Raw genomic sequence first — 21,133 nt, 5'->3', positions numbered from 1 at the left:
AGCTCCTTCTTCACCACAACGGATCGGTACAACGTCCGCATTACTGAAGACGCCGCACCGATCCGCCTGTCGATCTCACGATCCACTCTTCCCTCACTCGTGAACAAGACTCCTAGGTACTTGAACTCCTCCACTTGGGGCAGGGTCTCCTCCCCAACCCGGAGATGGCACTCCACCCTTTTCCGGGCGAGAACCATGGACTCGGACTTGGAGGTGCTGATTCTCACCCGAAACTCAAAATTGCGCTCTCGTGCCCCTTAGGAAGAAAATACAGACAAAACTGTTTCTAACTTCCAGTAGGAAGGTCGTAGAAACATGAAACAAAAACCTCTATGTAGGTCTGACTTAGACCTAGATTTCATACCTAGGTCTAAGTCTGTGCCTGTGAGACCTGGACTGTATACAGCCGGCATGCTAAACAACTCAACGCCTTCCACATGAGATCCCTCAGGAAGCTGCTCAATATCAGGTGGCAGGACAAGATCCCAGACACTGAGGTCCTCCACAGGGCTGAGATGGAGAGCATCTATGCCAGGGGTGCCCACACTTTTTCTGCAGGCGAGCTACTTTTCAATTGACGAACTCGAAGGGATCTACCTCATTTATATATATCATTTATATTTATTTATTTATGAAAGAGACATTTTTGTAAACAAGTTAAATGTGTTTAATGATAATACAAGCATGTGTAACACATATAGATGTCTTTCTTTCACGAAGACAAGAATATAAGTTGGTGTATTACCTGATTCTGATGACTTGCATTGATTGGAATCAGACAGTAATGATGATAACGCCCACATTTTCAAATGGAGGAGAAAAAAAGTTGTCCTTTCTGTACAATACCACATGAAAGTGGTTGTTTTTTGGCATCTAATTCATCCAGCTTCCATACACTTTACAAGAAAAACATTGGCGGCAAATTCCGTAGCTTGCTTGATTGACATTCACGGCACCCGAGGGTCTTGTGAGATGACGCTGGCTGCTGCCAGTTCATTATTATGAAAAAATGACAGCGAGGAAGGCAAGAAACACTTTTTATTCCAACAGACTTTCGCGCCGTCCCTTCCGTCAAAACTCTAAAGGCCGACTGCACATTTCCTATCTTCACAATAAAAGCCCTGCTTCATGCTGCCTGCGCTAACAAAATAAGAGTCTCGGAAAGCTGGCGTGCACAAGTGATGTGCACGCCAGCTTTCTGAGGGATCGCTTGTGCACGCCAGCTTTCCGAGACTCTGTATTTAGTTAGCGCAGGCAGCATGAAGCAGGGCTTTTATTGTGAAGATAGGAAATGTGCAGTCGGCCTTTAGAGTTTTGACAGAAGGTACGGCGCGAGAGTGTTGAAATAAAAAGTGTTTCTCGCCTTCCTCTCGGTCATTTTTTCATAATAATGATCTTGCAGCAGCCAGCGTCATCTCACAAGACCCTCCGGTACCGTGAATGTCATTTAAGTGACGTCTTGGTGAAGATTGATGATCACTAATTTTTAGGTCTATTTTTTTTAAAAGCCTGGCTGGAGATCGACTGACACACCCCCCGCGGTCGACTAGTAGCTCGCAATCGACGTAATGGGCACCCCTGGTCTATGTCATCCTCAAGCGTTCCCAACTGCACCACGCGGCAGACAGCGGAAACGCTTTAAGGACACCCTAAAAACCAGTCTCAAGGGCTGTGGTCCGGACCCAGAGACCTGGGAAGCCGTTGCCCAACACCGTTCAAACTGGCGCTCTGCAGTCTGGCACGGTGTAGCAGACTTCGAGGAAAAACGGATCCATGAAGCCGAACAGAAGCGACAGCTCCGCAAGACAAGAGACTGTTCCTCCCTCTCAGCCAGCCATAACCTGCCCTCATTGCAGCCGGTCATTCCGTGCAAGGATTGGCCTCATCAGCCATGATCGTACACACAAATCAACGTGAAGTCACCTGGTCATCTTCGAAAACGAAGGACGAACATGAGATTTCATACACTGACTAGGAATAAAACACAGACAAAACTGCTCCTAGGAAGAAAACACAGACACAACTGCTTGTAACTTCCAGTAGGAACGTCGTAGAAACATGAAATGAAAACCACTACGTAGGTTTCAAACCTCCCAGCTAAAATCAACAGGAAGTTTGCAATTCCCCCTTCAATACAAAAGTTGGCTAAAAATGTTTCGCTTTTTTTCAAACATTATCTCCTCTGAGCGCGTTTGTCATGTCGGCTTCAAACTACCACAGGAGAGCGATTGAACCCTTCTGATTAAAAGTTCAATCAATCAATCAATGTTTATTTATATAGCCCCAAATCACAAATGTCTCAAAGGACTGCACAAATCATTACGACTACGACATCCTCAGAAGAACCCACAAAAGGGCAAGGAAAACTCACACCCAGTGGGCAGGGAGAATTCACATCCAGTGGGACGCCAGTGACAATGCTGACTATGAAAAACCTTGGAGAGGACCTCAGATGTGGGCAACCCCCCCCTCTAGGGGACCGAAAGCAATGGATGTCGAGCGGGTCTATCATGATACTGTGAAAGTTCAATCCATAGTGACTCCAACACAGCCGCGAGAGTTCAGTTCAAGCGGATCCAAGACAGCAGCGAGAGTCCCGTCCACAGGAAACCATCCCAAGCGGAGTCGGGTCAGCAGCGTAGAGATGTCCCCAACCGATATACAGGCGAGCTGTCCATCCTGGGTCCCGACGAGCGGTCCATCCTGGGTCCCGACTCTGGACAGCCAGTACTTCATCCATGGTCATCGGACCGGACCCCCTCCACAAGGGAGGGGGGGACATAGGAGAAAAAAGAAAAGAAGCGGCAGATCAACTGGTCTAAAAAGGGAGTCTATTTAAAGGCTAGAGTATATAAATGAGTTTTAAGGTGAGACTTAAATGCTTCTACTGAGGTAGCATCTCGAACTGTTACCGGGAGGGCATTCCAGAGTACTGGAGCCCAAAATGAAAACGCTCTATAGCCCGCAGACTTTTTTTGGGCTTTAGGAATCACTAATAAGCCGGAGTCCTTTGAACGCAGATTTCTTGCCGGGACATATGGTACAATACAATCGGCAAGATAGGCTGGATCTAGGCCGTGTAGTATTTTATACGTAAGTAGTAAAACCTTAAAGTCACATCTTAAGTGCACAGGAAGCCAGTGCAGGTGAGCCAGTACAGGCGTAATGTGATCAAACTTTCTTGTTCTTGTCAAAAGTCTAGCAGCCGCATTTTGTACCAACTGTAATCTTTTAATGCTAGACATGGGGAGACCCGAAAATAATACGTTACAGTAATCGAGACGAGACGTAACAAATGCATGGATAATGATCTCAGCGTCGTTAGTGGACAAAATGGAGCGAATTTTAGCGATATTACGGAGATGAAAGAAGGCCGTTTTAGTAACGCTTTTAATGTGTGACTCAAAGGACAGAGTTGGGTCGAAGATAATACCCAGATTCTTTACCGAGTCACCTTGTTTTATTATTTGGTTGTCAAATGTTAAAGTTGTATTATTAAATAGAGGTCGGTGTCTAGCAGGACCGATAATCAGCATTTCCGTTTTTTGGGCGTTAAGTTGCAAAAAATTAGCGGACATCCATTGTTTAATTTCATTGAGACACGCCTCCAGCTGACTACAATCCGGCGTGTTGGTCAGCTTTAGGGGCATGTAGAGTTGGGTGTCATCAGCATAACAGTGAAAGCTAACACCGTATTTGCGTATGATGTCACCTAGCGGCAGCATGTAGATGCTGAAGAGTGCAGGGCCAAGGACCGAACCCTGGGGAACTCCACACGTTACCTTAACGTAGTCCGAGGTCACACTGTTATGGGAGACGCACTGCATCCTATCAGTAAGATAAGAGTTAAACCAAGACAGGGCTAAGTCTGACACACCAATTCGTGTTTTGATACGTTCTAATAAAATATTATGATCGACGGTATCGAAAGCAGCGCTAAGATCGAGGAGCAGCAACATAGATGACGCATCAGAATCCATCGTTAGCAATAGATCATTAGTCAATTTTGCGAGGGCTGTCTCCGTGGAGTGATTTGCCCTGAAACCGGATTGAAAGGTTTCACATAGATTGTTAGACGCTAAGTGTTCATTGAGCTGCTCTGCAACAATTTTTTCGAGGATTTTCGAAATAAAGGGAAGGTGGTAGTTTACCATGAGGTCAGGATCGAGGTTAGGTATTTTAAGGAGAGGATGAATAACCGCTTTTTTGAATGCTAGGGGAACAGTGCCCGAGGAAAGTGATAAGTTTATAATATTTAGCACTGATGGACCTAATAATACAAAAAGCTCCTTGATAAGTTTCCCAGGAAGAGGGTCAAGTAAACATGTTGTTTGTTTTATTCCATTTACACGTTGTAACATTTCTTCTAATGTTATTTCCTCAAAACGAGAGAAACTATTTTGGATATTTGCAGTATCCGCCGTATACTGCAAATATACGGCGTGGCGCAGTGGGAGAGTGGCCGTGCGCAACCCGAGCGTCCCTTGTTCAATTCCCACCTAGTACCAACCTCGTCACGTCCGTTGTGTCCTGAGCAAGACACTTCACCCTTGCTCCTGATGGGTGCTGGTTGGCGCCTTGCATGGCAGCTCCCTCCATCAGTGTGTGAATGTGTGTGAATGGGTAAATGGGGAAGTAGTGTCAAAGCGCTTTGAGTACCTTGAAGGTAGAAAAGCGCTATACAAGTACAACCCATTTATCATTTATTTTTTTATATATATACAGTCGTATCTGTGTTACTATAACCCAGTTGTAGCTGGGACGCATTGTCTTTAATCTCCTTTCCATCCATCCATCCATTTTCTACCGCTTATTCCCTTTCGGGGTCGCGGGGGGCGCTGGCGCCTATCTCAGCTATAATCGGGCGGAAGGCGGGGTACACCCTGGACAAGTCGCCACCTCATCGCAGGGCCAACACAGATAGACAGACAACATTCACACACTAGGGACCATTTAGTGTTGCCAATCAACCTATCCCCAGGTGCATGTCTTTGGAAGTGGGAGGAAGCCGGAGTACCCGGAGGGAACCCACGCATTCACAGGGAGAACATGCAAACTCCACACAGAAAGATCCCGAGCCTGGATTTGAACCCAGGACTGCAGGAACTTCGTATTGTGAGGCAGACGCACTAACCCACTATGCCACCGTGAAGCCCATCTCCTTTCCAATAAATTCAATTTTCTTATTAAAGAACTTCAGGGTTGCAGGTTCAATTCCCGTTTCCGCCATCCTAGTCACTGCCTTTGTGTCCTTGGGCAAGACACTTTACCCACCTGCTCCCAGTGCCACCCACACTGCTTTTAAATGTAACTTAGATGTTGGGTTTTCACTATGTAAAGCGCTTTGAGTCACTAGAGAAAAGCGCTATATAAATATAATTCACTTCACTTCACACACTTCACATAATTATTCTAACAGCACCCCCGCCACCCCGAACGGGACAAGTGGGTAGAAATGGATGGATAAATGGGTTGTACTTGCATAGCGCTTTTCTACCTTCAAGGTACTCAAAGCGCTTTGACACTACTTCCACATTTACCCATTCACACCACACATTCACACACTGATGGAGGGAGCTGCCATGCAAGGCCCCAACCAGCACCCATCAGGAGCAAGGGTGAAGTGTCTTGCTCAGGACACAACGGGACGTGACGAGGTTGGTACTAGGTGGGGATTTAAACCAGGGACCCTCGGGTTTGCGCACGGCCACTCTCCCACTGGGCCACGCCGTCCCTTTGTTACTTTGGTCCCAGCTCTCTGCAGGTCATTCACCAGGTCCCCTCGTGTGGTTCTGGGATTTTTTGCTCACTGTTCTCATGATCATTTTGACCCCCACGGGATGAGATATTGCGTGGATTTGTGATTTTATTTGTGAAAAATGCTTTATACATAAAAGGTACTTACTTACTGACTTACTCTCCCCCCCCCCAGGACTGCGTGTGCAAGATCTCCAAAGACTGCTCTTCTCCTCGCTGGCACATGAAGGACTTCTTCCACTCCTTCCTCATCGTCTTCAGGGTGCTGTGCGGCGAGTGGATCGAGACCATGTGGGACTGCATGGAGGTGGCGGGCCAGCCGCTGTGCATCGTGGTCTTCATGCTGGTCATGGTCATCGGAAACCTGGTGGTGAGTGTGACCCCCCCCCCCTGGCCCCCGGCCTTCAACACGTGCGCACACGCCGGCTCGTCTTCCTCCACCTGAAGGGGGGAACGACGTCTTTTGCTAACGAGCTGCCCTATCATGCCCCCGCTGTACACAAACACACACGGTAGCTCAGCTTACCGTGAAATTCCCCCTCCCCCCCCCTCCCCTCCGCCGTGAAGCCGCCACATGTCCGCACGTCCATCATTGTATCAAAGTGTGTGTGCGTTGGTGTGTGTCTCCATTGTATCAGGACGGGGGAGGGGCTAATCAAACACACACTTATTCTTCTCCTGTCAGCAGCAGCAACTCTATCTCCTCCTGCAGGGGACGTGCTGACCTGACTGGATGAATGTGTGCAGCACAAGTGTGTGTGTGTGTGTGTGTGTGTGTGTGTGTGTGTGTGCGGATGCCGCGGGTGAGCAGATGTTTAGTTTGCTCTTTCTTGTTATGACAAACGAGCAGGTGAATGTGTTTCCCTGAGCCAGCACTTCACCTGCTGAGCACCTGCCTCCAGACGCCGCTTCCCCTCTTCCTCCCGCCTCCCCCCTTCATCTCCCTCGCCTTCCGCCACCGTTCTTTCACGCCGTCCCGTACGCTGCAATCCGTTTTTTTCCCCCCCAGCGGGGGCTTCGCTGGCGGTGGCTTGTTGTGGCGAGGAGGAACACGGAAAACAGATCACGTTGCCGCTCGTTTGTCATACGCCCGTGCGCGTGAGAGACTGCCTGAGGTGAACTTTTATTAGGTTCTTACAGAGAGGTTTGTTGGAATCTCACAGACGTAACGGTGTTTTGCAAAAGTGGGTGCAACCCTGAAATACCAGCATGTGTTTTTTTTTAGGGCTGGGCAACGATTAAAAATTGTAATCGAACCTCCCGGTAACAGTTCGAGATGCCACCTCAGTAGAAGCATTTAAGTCTCACCTTAAAACTCATTTGTATACTCTAGCCTTTAAATAGACTCCCTTTTTAGACCAGTTGATCTGCCGTTTCCTTTCTTTTTCTTCTATGTCCCACTCTCCCTTGTGTCCGATCCGGTGGCCATGTACTGCTTGCCTGTGTATCGGCTGGGGACATCTCTGCGCTGCTGATCCGCCTCCGCTTGGGATGGTTTCCTGCTGGCTCCGCTGTGAACGGGACTCTCGCTGCTGTATTGGATCCGCTTTGGACTGGACTCTCGCGACTGTGTTGGATCCATTGTGGATTGAACTTTCACAGTATCATGTTAGACCCGCTCGACATCCATTGCTTTCCTCCTCTCCAAGGTTCTCATAGTCATCATTGTCACCGACGTCCCACTGGGTGTGAGTTTTCCTTGCCCTTATGTGGGCCTACCGAGGATGTCGTGGTGGTTTGTGCAGCCCTTTGAGACACTAGTGATTTAGGGCTATATAAGTAAACATTGATTGATTGATTGAAATTAATCGCACTATTTCTCCGATTAATCGCGAGTAACTGCATTGTATATGCAAAGCCCAATAACGAATACAAAAGTAGCGTGTTGTGCACCTTTATTGGAATATTCTCCCACATGAACAAAAGCGCGGGGCTTCACGGTCGAAGAGGGGTTAGTGCGTCTGCCTCACAATACGAAGTTCCTGCAGTCCTGGGTTCAAATCCAGGCTCGGGATCTTTCTGTGTGGAGTTTGCATGTTCTCCCCGTGAATGCGTGGGTTCCCTCCGGGTACTCCGGCTTCCTCCCACTTCCAAAAACATGCACCTGGGGATAGGTTGATTGGCAACACTAAATGGGCCCAAGTGTGTGAATGTGAGTGTGAATGTTGTCTGTCTATCTGTGTTGGCCCTGCGATGAGGTGGCGACTTGTCCAGGGTGTACCCTGCCTTCCGCCCGATTGTAGCTGAGATAGGCGCCAGCGCCCCCCGCTACCCCGAAAGGGAATAAGCGGTAGAAAATGGATGGATGGATGGAACAAAAGCGCCAAAACATTTGTTGTGCAAACACCATTTAAATCAGTCCTTGTTAAACAGTAGCAGTTAAATAGCATATTTTATGAAAATCAACTCAAAAAATGTAAATACAAACATTTAAGCTTATTGCCACTGCCAGGGTATTTAAGTTATCCTGTTTGTTATGGAAAATAAATATAATCTACATACAAATCTCTGAGCCACAATCATAACATCTGAACAGGCAATTTCTGAGGTAACAGCAGAAACATTTTTTTTTAATCAGGGATCTTATGTTTAAAAAACCTATATTATAGGTAGTGGGCTTTTTTAGGGAATTTTTGATCAAATTATCCGTAGTAGCAATATTAATAATGTTGTGTTTATTCTGCTAGTGCACTTAAAATAATTATGACCATATCTAGGAATTGATATGATGGGAATTTTCCGATTGTTTGCTTGGTGCTTTGATAAACTGAACGCATATACATGGTACTATATTGTGATGTTATGAGCCAGGGAAAAAAATAACTACCCTACCCAGCATGCAACAGGACTGACGAGCGTGGGTTGTGTCGCCATGACGGCATCTTGTATGTTGTGATATGCACGCTCTGAAAGCAAACGTTAAGAACTCAGCCAACACTCCTGGTCTGCATTATTCATAAATAGACAGACAACACATATACTCCGCTGCTTCACAGGCCGCTGGATGTAGCCGGCAAAGTATTCCCATGCTAGCTAGCCGGTCATTCAGTCCAAAACGGCCCGATCTATCCACATTCAGAATTGTCTGGCGGTTGTAAGTGATCCCGGAGTGACCACGCTGTAAGCCAGCCATGAAATTTGCAGAATTGTCCGGTATTTTTGCCAAATGTTCCATCTTTACCAAGAGCCCCTCCACGCCGAAGCCCATCCGGACGACGCCATGTTATTAAGAAAAGGCGTTAACAAAATAAAAGCATGTAAACAACATACGCAAATGTGCGATAAAATAATTGTCGGCGTTAATAGATTGATGAGTTAACTCGTAATTAACGCATTAATTTGCCCACCCCTAATTTTCTCCTGGGACTATACTATAGAAATGTGTATGCGGTACTTAGAGTAGTCAGTGTGCAGCTTGTATAGATGTACTGTCCACTGAAAATCAGTTCAAAAGGAATATTATATCAGATTTTAGGTGGGTTTTTTTTTTTTTTTTTTTACCCTTCACATTCATATTTCGCCGTGTTGCTTTTTTGTTGTGTTTCGCTTGACTGTAAAGTTTTGGATGCTGAGGGGGTGTGACGCTCATATTTTGGTAAATTGTAAATGGGTTGTACTTGTATAGCGCTTTTGTACCCCTTTTTAAGGAGCCCAAAGCGCTTTGACAGTAATTCCACATTCACCCATTCACACACTGATGGCGGGAGCTGCCATGCAAGGCGCTCACCAGGACCCATCAGGAGCAAGGGTGAAGTGTCTTATCCAAGGACACAACGGACGTGACTAGAATGGTAGAAGGTGGGAATTGAACCAGCAATCCTCAGATTGCTGGCACAGCCACTCTACCAACTTCGCCACGCCGTCCCCGTTATTGTCAATATTCAGTGTTTTACCCTTCATAGTTAATACTGTAAATACCACATTTTTTTTATTGATGTACATTCTGGGTGTCTCATTCAGTACAACATTTTTAAACTCCATTCCGTTTCCTAAGGTGGTCTGTCGTAACTTTTTGAGCATTCAATCAGACATTATTGTGAGTTTTCGTATTAGTGTTCCTAAAACTTGGACCCAAACACAAACATATTGTACAGCAGATAGTCACAGCTTACATGTGTGTGTGTTCACGTGCGTGTGTATATATATATATATATATATATATATATATATCCATTTTCTACCGCTTATTCCCTTTTGCGGTTGCCGGGGGCGCTGGCGCCTATCTCAGCTACAATCGGGCGGAAGGCAGGGTACACCCTGGACAAGTCGCCACCTCATCGCAGGGCCAACACAGATAGACAGACAACATTCACACTCACATTCACACACACTATATATATATATATATATATATATATATATATACATATATATATATATATATATATATATATATATATACATAGATAGATATATATATATATACATAGATAGATATACCGGACCCCAGACACATTTTTTTCTCTAAATGTGGGCCCCCGAGTCAAAATAATTGCCCAGGCCTGGTCTATAGACCAGTGGTTCTCAATCTTTTTTCAGTGATGTACCCCCTGCGAAAATGTTTTCAATTCAAGTACCCCCTAATCAGAGCAAAGCATTTTTGGTTGAAAAAAAAAGAGATAAAGAAGTAAAATACAGTCATGATCCGCTACTTGGATCATGGCATATTCTGGTTTTGTTCTGTTATTTTGTCTTCCTTAGTTCCTGGTGGCACTTCCTGTTTTGTTCTGTTGTCATAGTTACGTATTACTGTCACCTGCCTTGTGTTTTGACGCGCACCTGCCTCCTAATTTCTGTCCCTATTTAAGCCTTCCCTTTTTTGTCATTCGTCCTCGCAGTCTAATTTGCTATTTGATGCAACAGGTGACGTCGCTATTCCCGCTTGTGGTAAAGACTTTGTGTACTTTAGCTTCCACGCTATTCTGTTGCTTGTCCCTAGCTCACATGCTAGCACTTTCTGTTCCTTTTGTCTTTAGTGCCTTTGTGAAAATGTTTTCTGTTCCTGGTCCGTTTTTGTAGTGACAAATCGGGCGGAAGGCGGGGTACACCCTGGACAAGTCGCCACCTCATCGCAGGGCCAACACAGATAGACAGACAACATTCACACTCACATTCACACACTATATATATATACATATATATATATATATATATATATACATACATACATAGATAGATATACCGGACCCCAGACACATTTATTTCTCTAAATATGGCCCCCTGAGACAAAATAATTGCCCAGGCCTGGTCTATAGACCAGTGGTTCTCAATCTTTTTTCAGTGATGTACCCCCTGTGATTCAAGTACCCCCTAATCAGAGCAAAGCATTTTTGGTTGAAAAAAAGAGATGAAGAAGTAAAATACTGTCATGATCCGCTACTTGGATCATGGCATATTCTGGTTTTGTTCTGTTATTTTGTCTTCCTTAGTTCCTGGTGGCACTTCCTGTTTTGTTCTGTTGTCATCATTGCGTATTAGTGTCACCTGCCTCCTAATTTCTGTCCCTATTTAAGCCTTCCCTTTTTTGTCATTGGTCCTCGCAGTCTACTTTGCTATTTGATGCAACAGGTGACGTCGCTATCCCCGCTTGTGGTAAAGACTTTGTGTACTTTAGCTTCCACGCTATTCTGTTGCTTGTCCCTAGCTCACATGCTAGCACTTTCTGTTCCTTTTGTCTTTAGTGCCTTTGTGCAAGTGTTTTCTGTTCCTAGTCCGTTTTTGTAGTGATAATAAATCCTCAGTTCTTACCTTCACGCTGCAATTGTGGCCGTGGCACTGCTGTGTTAGTTTATCGACGCCGTTGCCACGTGTAAACGCTCCTCCATCAGTCCGTGCAGTCTGAGAAGCGAGGACCCGGGTCATTGGGCGGGCAAGGTCATTGGAGTAGCAGCAGGCCAATCAGTGGCATTGATCTATTGGTGCCCCCGCTCCCCCCAATCACATATCAGTGTGTTGGGTCGTTGTAAGCAGACATGCGACAACACACCAGTGATCTCCCAAACAAACACTGACACCAGGGGATTGGATCGATACACACCTACACACACACACACACACACACACACACGTCAGAGATATTGACCCACTGGCCCAGTTTCCTCTTACACAAGCAGGACTGGAAGCTTTTGGATGTTTGTCGTTACGTAACACACTTGCTCCTCGCCATTGTGTTGTTGGGAATGTGAGGCACGTACACACACTTCACAACTTGTCACCTCGGGCCACACCTGCGTGCGTGTTTAAGTGTATGAGCTAAACCTGCCCGTGAGTGAACGACATCCTGGTGACGTTCAAATACGGCTGCACCTCCCACACACAAGAGATAATTTGGGAAAATCAATAATTAAATCAAATAAATATATTTTTAATATAAATTATATATATATATTGTTGCTTTAATAAATCTGCAGCTAATTTACTGAACAGCCCGCGACACATTTTAAAAATAATCCTGCTAAAAAAAACATTAAAGGTGGACTAAAAGAGCAAATAGGTGCAATGTAACGAGAAAAGGTTGCAATATTGATAGAGATGTGTTAAGACCTGACCCAGGAGGTGACCCCAGGATGCAGAGACGGGGGAGGTGAGGTAGAATTTCAAAAAGGGGAACATTTTATAAGTCCAAAAAGTGTAACAAAAGGCGATGGGGCAGAAGTGCACACCATGAATAAACAAACCAAAACAGGTTCCTCGGTGGTCGGCAGGGGGAAAAAGGCCAGGGCGCACTGAGCACAGCAAAAGTTGCAACACAAAATCCTCTTTACCTTAGGGGGGATAGGAAGCAAACACAAAGAGGTGAGGGATCTCAGGAATGAGGTAAGACAATATAGTGTGAATGTTGTCTTTCTATCTGTGTTGGCCCTGCGATGAGGTGGCGACTTGTCCAGGGTTTACCCCCGACTTCCACCCGATTGTAGCTGAGATAGGCACGGTAGAAAATGGATGGAAAGACAACATACCAGGACTGACAAAGTAAAACAGGAGCATTCACGTGGGAGGTGCAGGAGACAAGGACCCAGCTGTCAGTGACAAGCTTAAATAGTCCTAGGTCGAGATCTATTGCAGGTGTTCCTCGCTGCGGACTAATCAACTGAAGAAAACAGACGTCACAATACAAAGGAGAAGGCAGGGAAAATGATAACACAACAAGATGTCCGATATTATCGGCCGATAAATGCTTTAAAATGTGATATCGGAAATTAGCGATATTGGTTTAAAAAAGTAAAATGTATGACTATTTAAAACGCCGCTGTGTACACGGACGTAGGGAGAAGTACAGAGTGCCAATAAACCTTAAAGGCACTGCCTTTGCGTGCCGGCCCAGTCACATAATGTCTACGGCTTTTCACACACACAAGTGAATGCAAGGCATACTTGGTCAACAGCCATACAGGTCACACTGAGGGTGGCCGTATAAACAACTTTAACACTGTTGTAAATATGCGCCAGACTGTGAACCTGTCGCGACCGGGTCACATGGTGATGCGAGGGTTGTTCTCCCAGGAAGGCTAGAGGACGACTCCGTTTAGGGCTTGCAGGTAACGACATAATTTAATCGAAACTTAACACAAAACAGGTGCAAAAGAGAAAACATAACATAAAAAAAATCATTCTTATGTCAACGGATAAATCGGGCATTGACCTGTAGATAACAAGTCGGTAGAGCATGAGACTCTTAATCTCAGGGTCATGGGTTCGAGCCCTACGTTGGGCGCCAATTTGTGGACGTCTGCTGCTTCCGGGTTCTCGGGACCACCAAGGACTGACATGACAAGCTTTCGAAGTTCAACACGATTTATTTTCCAATAATCTTTTTTTACTGCAATTGTCTCCCTTCTGCACTGTCACTCCCTGCCTTTTGGTATTGTTGTCCGTCCAAACTCAACCCCCGCCGCCTCCCGACTGCGGCCTTTTAACAGAACGACAGGTGATTAGATGAACACTTTCAGCTGTCATCCACTCACCTGTCGCCAACCTCGAAGCCGGCCCTGCTTCCCCGCTTCCCCGCAGGCGCGCAGGCCACGCCCACCACAATATGCATTATTTTTAACACTTTAATAACTTAGACTAGGGGTCGCCAAACTTTTTGACCCCGGGCCCATATTTGGTTAAACAAATTTGGCCAGGGGTCCGACTGTATATATATATATATATATATATATATATATATACATATATATATATATATACATATATATATATGTGTGTTTGTGTATATATATATATATATACACACACATATATATGTATGTATATATATGGAAAAAATTCATTTTTCCAGTGATAACGTGACATCATCTCGCTCAGAAAATAGACAAATCATATTGTATATATATATATATATATAACATATCGTGTATATATATATATATGTATATGTATATATATATATATATATATATATATATACAATATTTTCCCTTGGCCTCAGTCTGCACCCCCACTCCAGGGCCTAGGCTAAGACCGATTTTTTATTTTTTTATTTTATTTTAATCTTCTATTCCCCCCCCCCCCCCCCTGAACAGCGATCCTGTTCTGTCTCCCTGTAATGTTTGTCTGATCTTGAATGGGATTGTGCTGAAAATTGTAATTTTCCTGCAGGAACTCTCCTGACGGAATAAATAAAGTACTATCTAATCTAATCTAATCTAATATGATTTGTCTGAGCGACTAGGAGATACTGACGGTAACAAGCGGTAGAAAATGGATTAGTAAGGAACGACTTAAAAAAAAAAAAAATCCCCCCCCAAAAAAAATCAAATTAAACTTATGTATTTTATTTTAAATTTATTTTTTTTTAACTTGGGACTTCTCACAGGCCAGATTTTGGACGCTGGCGGGCTGGATCCGGCCCGCGGGCCGTAATTTGGGGAACCCTGATTTAAATCCTTTAGGGCAGTTGTCCCCAACCACCGGGCCGCAGAATAATTTTTATTTTTTATTAAATCAACATAAAAAACACTATATACACTTACAAATAGTGAACCAACCACAAAAAACTCCCTTTTTCATGACAAAAACGTCCCTTTTTTATGACAAAGAAGAAAAAAAAGAAAAAAAAAGGACACCCCCCCCCGGCCGCGGGACAAATTATTAAACGTTGACCGGTCCGAGGATACAAAAAGGTTGGGGACCACTGCTTTATGGTCCCCGGGACCTTTAACATTCACCTAATTGAGGGAAGCCCTCATGGTTACAATAAACATTGTATTGGTTTTGAAATATAAAAATATAAAAATGACCCGCTCTTGCTTTCCTTTTTTACAGTGTGAGGCCCTTAGTAGAAAAAGTTTGGACACCCCACATAAATCAGAATAATGTTGCCTCAAGCTGACAGCAAATGAGTGGAGATAGCGCCTCTGCTGGCTGCAGCCAAGTAGTGCACTATATTTTTCTTCAAACATCTCCGAGATGCCATGAATCACTAGTCATGTTCACACAAAGGATCCTGTGTGTGACTCTGAGGTGTTTCTCGCCCACAGCTGTTGAACCTCTTCCTGGCGCTGCTCCTCAGCAGCTTCAGCTCCGACAACCTGTCGGGGCCCGACGACGACGGCGAGATGAACAACCTGCATATCGCCATCCACCGGATAACCAGAGGCCTGGGCTGGTGCCGCAGACAGGTGTGCACGGCGTGCGCCCCGCCTCCTTCCACGCACTCTCGCTCACCCCCGTCGTGCGCCCCCTACAGGTGGTGGACTTCTTCAACGGAAACCTCAAGCGGCGCCGGCAAAAGCGAAAGGAGGCCAAAGCCATGATGAAGCTCAAACCTCTGAGCAGCATCCGCCTCGAGGCCAACGGCGCCGTCATAGGTACCGCACCGCCGTCTGACGCCCGGCTCCGCCCCCACGCCGTGCTACATAACCACCTGCACCTTCCAGGCCGCTACGTGGTGAAGGAGGACGACAGCTACATGACCAACCCCAACCTGACCATCAGCGTTCCCATCGCCCCCGGGGAGTCCGACGTGGAGTTCCCCGACGATGACGACGACGAGGAGGACGACGACGACGAGTTGGGCCATGACGACCAGAGTGAGGAGTCGGAGGAGGAGGAGGGAGAGCAGGGGGAGGTATGGTCCACACAAATACACACACACACACACACACACATACAGAAGGATGCTTGGAGCAAAGCATTATGGTCCATCATTTTCACACACCATCCATGATTGTGTGTGTGTGTGTGAGTGTGTGTGTGTGTGTGTGTGCGTGTGTGTGTGCGCGTGTTTGTGTGTGTGCGTGTGCGTGTGCGCGTGCGTGTGTGTGTGTGTATTAGTGGGCGTGTGTGTGCGTGCATGTGCGCATGTTTGTGTGTGTGCGCGTTTGTGTGTGTGTGTGTTTGTGTGTGTGTGCGCGTGTGTGTGTCCGTGTGTTTGTGCATGTGTGTGTGTGTTTGTGTGTGTCTGTTTGTGTGTGTGTTTGTGTGTGCGCGTGTATGTGTTTGTGCTTGTGTGTGTGTGCGTGCGTGTGTGTGTCTGTGTTTGTGTGCGCGTTTTTGTGTGCGTGTGTGTGCGCGCTTGTGTACGCTTGTGTGTTTGTGTATTTGTGTGCGTGTGTGTGTGCATGTGTGCGCATGTTTGTGTGTGTGCGTGTGTGTGTGTTTGTGTGTGTGTGTGCGTGTATTTGTGTGTGCGTGCGTGTGCGCCTGTTTGTGTGTGCGCATGTTTGTGTGTGTGCATGTGTGTGTGTTTGTGTGTGTGTGTGCGTGTGTGTTTGTGTATTTGTGTGCGTGTGCGTGCGCATGTTTGTGTGCGTGTGTGTGTTTGTGTGTGTGTGTGTGTACGTTTGTGTGTGTGTGCGCCTGTTTGTGTGTGTGTGTGTGTGTGTGTGTGCGCGTGTGTGCGCATGTTTGTGTGTGTGCTTCTGTGTGTGCGCGTTTGTCTGTGTGTGTGTGCGTGCGCATGTTTGTGTGCGTGCATGTGTGTGTGTGTGTGTGCGTGTGTGTTTGTGTATTTGTGTGCATGTGTGTGTGCGCATGTTTGTGTGTGTGTGTGTGTGTGTGTGTGCACGTTTGTGTGTGTGTGTGTGTGCGTGTGTGTGTCTGTGTTTGTGTGTGTGTGCGCGTTTGTGTGTGCGTGCGAGTGCGTGTGTGTGTGTGTGTGTGTGATGTCCACAGCGGGACATCGCTCTTTGCATCTAATTTGAAAAGACAGATTTGTGTCGTGCGTGTGTGTGTGTGTGTGTGTGTGTGTGTGTGTGTGTGTGTGTGTGTGTGTGTGTGTGTGTGTGTGTGTTTGTGTGTGCGTGTGTGTGTGCGTGTGTGTGTGTGTGTGTGTGCGTGCTCAGTTGATTAACACGGGTCATCTTTAATCATCTCATGCACCTGCTCCGCGTTACCTTCCAACTTCCCGGATGGAAGTCGGAGGTCTTACTTGTGTGTCAAACACAGAGAGCTGCTGTCCAATCAGGTGACAGGTTAAAGGTCACGTGACTTTTCGCTCGTTTACAGGAAGTGACGAGTTTGGTCCGTTTTTTGCCGAGTCAATATGAGTCCCAGAAAGACAACAGAGTAATAAATCAAGTTTAAAAAATACTTTAATGGCCTACATCAGGGGTCTCAAACTCAATTTACCTGGGGGGCCACTGGATGCAGAGTCTGGGTGAGGCTGGGCCGCAAGAAAAGATTTCTTAAAAAAAATATTTTTAAATGTTTTTATTTTTATTTTCAACTCAAAATGAAATCAAAATATAAATGAAAAAAATAAGAATTAAATGAATAAATCATCCATCTATGTACATTTTCTACCGCTTATTCCCTTTGGGGTGGCGGGGGGCGCAGGAGCCTATGTCAGCTACAATCGGGCGGAAGGCGGGGTACACCCTGGACAAGTTGCCACCTCATCGCAGGGCCAACACAGATAGACAACATTCACACTCACATTCATTTCTTCAACACTTAAGTCTTGCGCAAATACATTTGATTTATTTTTATTCTTTTCATGTTTTATGCTCTTTTTAGTAAAGAAAACACTTTTAATGGCAAAATATGAAACCAGAAAAATCGAAAACAACCTTAATTTAAGGGTGTTTTTATATATATATATTTATTTTAATTATTATTTTTTTTGTTTTGTTTTGTTTTTTATAAATATAACTAAATTGGCCCCAGTGTGTGAATGTGAGTGTGAAGGTTGTCTGTCTATCTGTGTTGGCCCTGCGATGAGGTGGCGACTTGTCCAGGGTGTACGCCGCCTTCCGCCTGATTGTAATAAGCGGTAGAAAATGGATGGATAACTAAATAAAATCTTGCATAACTAATAGGACAAAAAGTAAAATACAAATGGGGCGGCATAGCTCGGTTGGTAGAGTGGCCGTGTCAGCAACTCGGGGGTTGCAGGTTCGATTCCCGCTTCCACCATCCTAGTTGCTGCCGTTGTGTCCTTGGGCAAGACACTTTACCCACCTGCTCCCAGTGCCACCCACACTGGTTTAAATGGAACTTAGATATTGGGTTTCACTATGTAAAGCGCTTTGAGTCACTCGAGAAAAGCGCTATATAAATATAATTCACTTCACTTCAATAACCAGCTCCTCCTTTAACTGATGTAAAGTAAATGGATTTCACTTTTTAAAATGTTTACTATTGCAGCAATATGGTTGTTAAAGTCAAGGATTTGTGTGATTTCTGATAGTTTGTGAGGGCACCACAGGTTCAGGTTGTCACTGTTGATTGAGCTTGTTAATAAGGAGAAAGTTGACCCATCACCCTCTTGTTGTGTTTGTTTGATCCACACTTCTGTGTAGCACTTTAGATTGTGTTCAAAGTGTACTAACCTTGACTAAAATATGGACTTTTTTCGAGGCTGGAAGCATTATTCATGTTATCAATGTTTCTTATGGAGAAATGTCCTCCCCTTCACAAACCTTTCTATTGATGAACCCTGTTGAAGAACCAGTTAAGTTCATAAATTGAGGTTCCACTGTATTTTAAAGTTGTCGTTCACTGTAAGACAGGGGTCACCAATGCGGTGCCCGTAAGGACCAGATGAGTCGCCCGCTGGCCTGTTCTAAAAATAGCTCAAATAGCAGCACTTACCAGTGAGCTGCCTCTATTTTTTAAATTTTATTTATTTACTAGCAAGCTGGTCTCGCTTTGCTCGACATTTTTAATTCTAAGAGAGAAAAAACTCAAATAGAACTTGAAAATCCAAGAAAATATTTTTAAAGACTTGGTCTTCACTTGTTTAAATAAATAATTTTTTTTACTTTGCTTCTTATAACTCTCAGAAAGACAATTTTAGAGAAAACATACAACCTTAAAAATTATTTTAGGATTTTTAAACACATATACCTTTTTACCTTTTAAATTCCTTCCTCTTCTTTCCTGACAATTTAAATCAATGTTCAAGTATTTTTTTTTTTATTGTAAAGAACAATAAATACATTTTAATTTAATTCTTCATTTTAGCTTCTGTTTTTTCGACGAATAATATTTGTGAAATATTTCTTCAAACTTATTATGATTAAAATTCAAAAAAATACAGAAAATCTCTAGAATCAAATTTAAATCTTATTTCAAAGTCTTTTGAATTTCTTTTAATATTTTTGTTGTGGAAAATCTAGAAAAATAATGATTTGTCTTTGTTAGAAATATAGCTTGGTCCAATTTGTTATATATTCTAACAAAGTGCAGATTGGATTTTAACCTATTTAAAACATGTCATCAAAATTCCAAAAATTAATCTTAATCAGGAAAAATTACTAATGATGTTCCATAAATTGTTTTTTTAATTTTTCCACAAAGATTCCAATTAGCTAGTTTTTCTCTTTATTTTTTTGGGTTGAATTTGGAATTTTAAAGAGTTGAAATTGAAGATAAACTATGTTTCAAAGTTTGTCATTTTTTTCGTGTTTTCTCCTCTTTTAAATCGTTCAATTAAGTGTTTTTTTCATCATTTATTCTCTACAAAAAACCTTCCGTAAAAGGCAAAAAAATGTACGACGAAATGACAGACAGAAATACCCATTTTTTATATATATAGAGATTTATTTATTAAAGGTAAATTGAGCAAATTGGCTATTTCCGGCAATTTATTTAAGTGTGTATCAAACTGGTAGCCCTTCGCATTAATCAGTACCCAAGAAGTAGCTCTTGCTTTCAAAAAGGTTGGTGACCCCTGCTGTAAGAGTATGTGCAGACAGACAGGTGTGTTTGGAGGACTAGACCTCTGTTGCCCCTCCCTTGGTCTTCAGCAGGTGACATCTGACCCCCGTAGAGTGCAGGTGTTCCCTGGCGAGACAGCTGGCAGGACACGCTTTGATTCGCCTGGTCGGACGTGAGACATCAAAAATGTTCTCCCTCCTTCAAACAACATTATATATAGTGCACGTCCGCCTTAGGGCGCACGTGCACACTCGTCTTGTTGTGGTCGGCGGCATGTGCGTGCAACAACGTGATGATGTCGTGTCGTCAGCAGAAAGAAGACATCAGCCTGTCGGAGGGCAGCACGGTGGACCTGAGGAAGCCCGGGGAGGAGGACGACGAGTACTCGGAAATGGCCGAAGAGGCGATGGACCCCGAGAACTGCTTCCCTGACAGTAAGCAGCGCCCGCACTAGAACACGTGACATACAGTGCGGCAAAAAAAGTATTCAGTCAGCCAGCGATTGTGCAAGTTCTCCCACTTCAAATGATGACAGAGGTCTGTCATTTTCATCATAGGTACACTTCAACTGTGAGAGACAGAGTGTGAAAAAAAAATCCAGGAATTCACATTGTAGGAATTTTAAAGAATTTATTTGTAAATTATGGTGGAAAATAAGTATTTAGTCAATAACAAAAAATCAACTCAATACTTTGTAATGTAACCTTTGTTGGCAATAACAGAGGTCAAACGATTACTCTAGGTCAATGGTTCCCAAACTTTTGCAGGCTGGCGCCCCCTTGGCTCCCCAGTGAATTTCTAGCGCCCCCCCCCCACAGACACATATGGAAACAAACACCTCCTTCTTTATTCCATCCATCCATCCATCCATCCATCCATCCATCATCTTCCGCTTATCCGAGGTCGGGTCGCGGGGGCAACAGCCTAAGCAGGGAAACCCAGACTTCCCTCTCCCCAGCCACTTCGTCTAGCTCTTCCCGGGGGATCCCAAGGCGTTCCCAGGCCAGCCGGGAGACATAGTCTTCCCAACGTGTCCTGGGTCTTCCCCGTGGCCTCCTACCAGCTGGACGTGCCCTAAACACCTCCCTAGGGAGGCGTTCGGGTGGCATCCTGACCAGATGCCCGAACCACCTCATCTGGCTCCTCTCGATGTGAAGGAGCAGCGGCTTTACTTTGAGTTCCTCCCGGATGACAGAGCTTCTCACCCTATCTCTAAGGGAGAGCCCCGCCACACGGCGGAGGAAACTCATTTCGGCCGCTTGTACCCGTG

At 44.8% G+C, this 21,133-nt stretch overlaps 1 protein-coding gene across 6 annotated transcripts in view; it reads left to right on the top strand.

Moving 5' to 3' along the window:
• LOC133569202 (sodium channel protein type 4 subunit alpha-like) overlaps window positions 1–21,133 on the top strand; it is a 347,269-nt gene that overhangs the window by 276,162 nt on the left and 49,974 nt on the right. For 4 of the 6 annotated variants that reach the window (XM_061921424.1, XM_061921421.1, XM_061921419.1 and 1 more), the window contains exons 19-22: window positions 5,933–6,127; window positions 15,240–15,380; window positions 15,449–15,829; window positions 20,177–20,297. In XM_061921424.1, the coding sequence (XP_061777408.1) occupies window positions 5,933–6,127; window positions 15,240–15,380; window positions 15,449–15,829; window positions 20,177–20,297 (838 nt within the window). The remainder of the gene's footprint in view (window positions 1–5,932; window positions 6,128–15,239; window positions 15,381–15,448; window positions 15,830–20,176; window positions 20,298–21,133) is intronic. The other 2 variants (XM_061921423.1, XM_061921422.1) reach the window with 1 other exon arrangement.

Source organism: Nerophis ophidion, linkage group LG15 (genome assembly GCF_033978795.1).
Source record: "Nerophis ophidion isolate RoL-2023_Sa linkage group LG15, RoL_Noph_v1.0, whole genome shotgun sequence".
NCBI classification, from domain to species: Eukaryota; Metazoa; Chordata; class Actinopteri; order Syngnathiformes; family Syngnathidae; genus Nerophis; species Nerophis ophidion.
The sequence above is the reverse complement of the archived record's forward strand: the minus strand, read 5'-3'. Positions and strand labels throughout refer to the sequence as shown.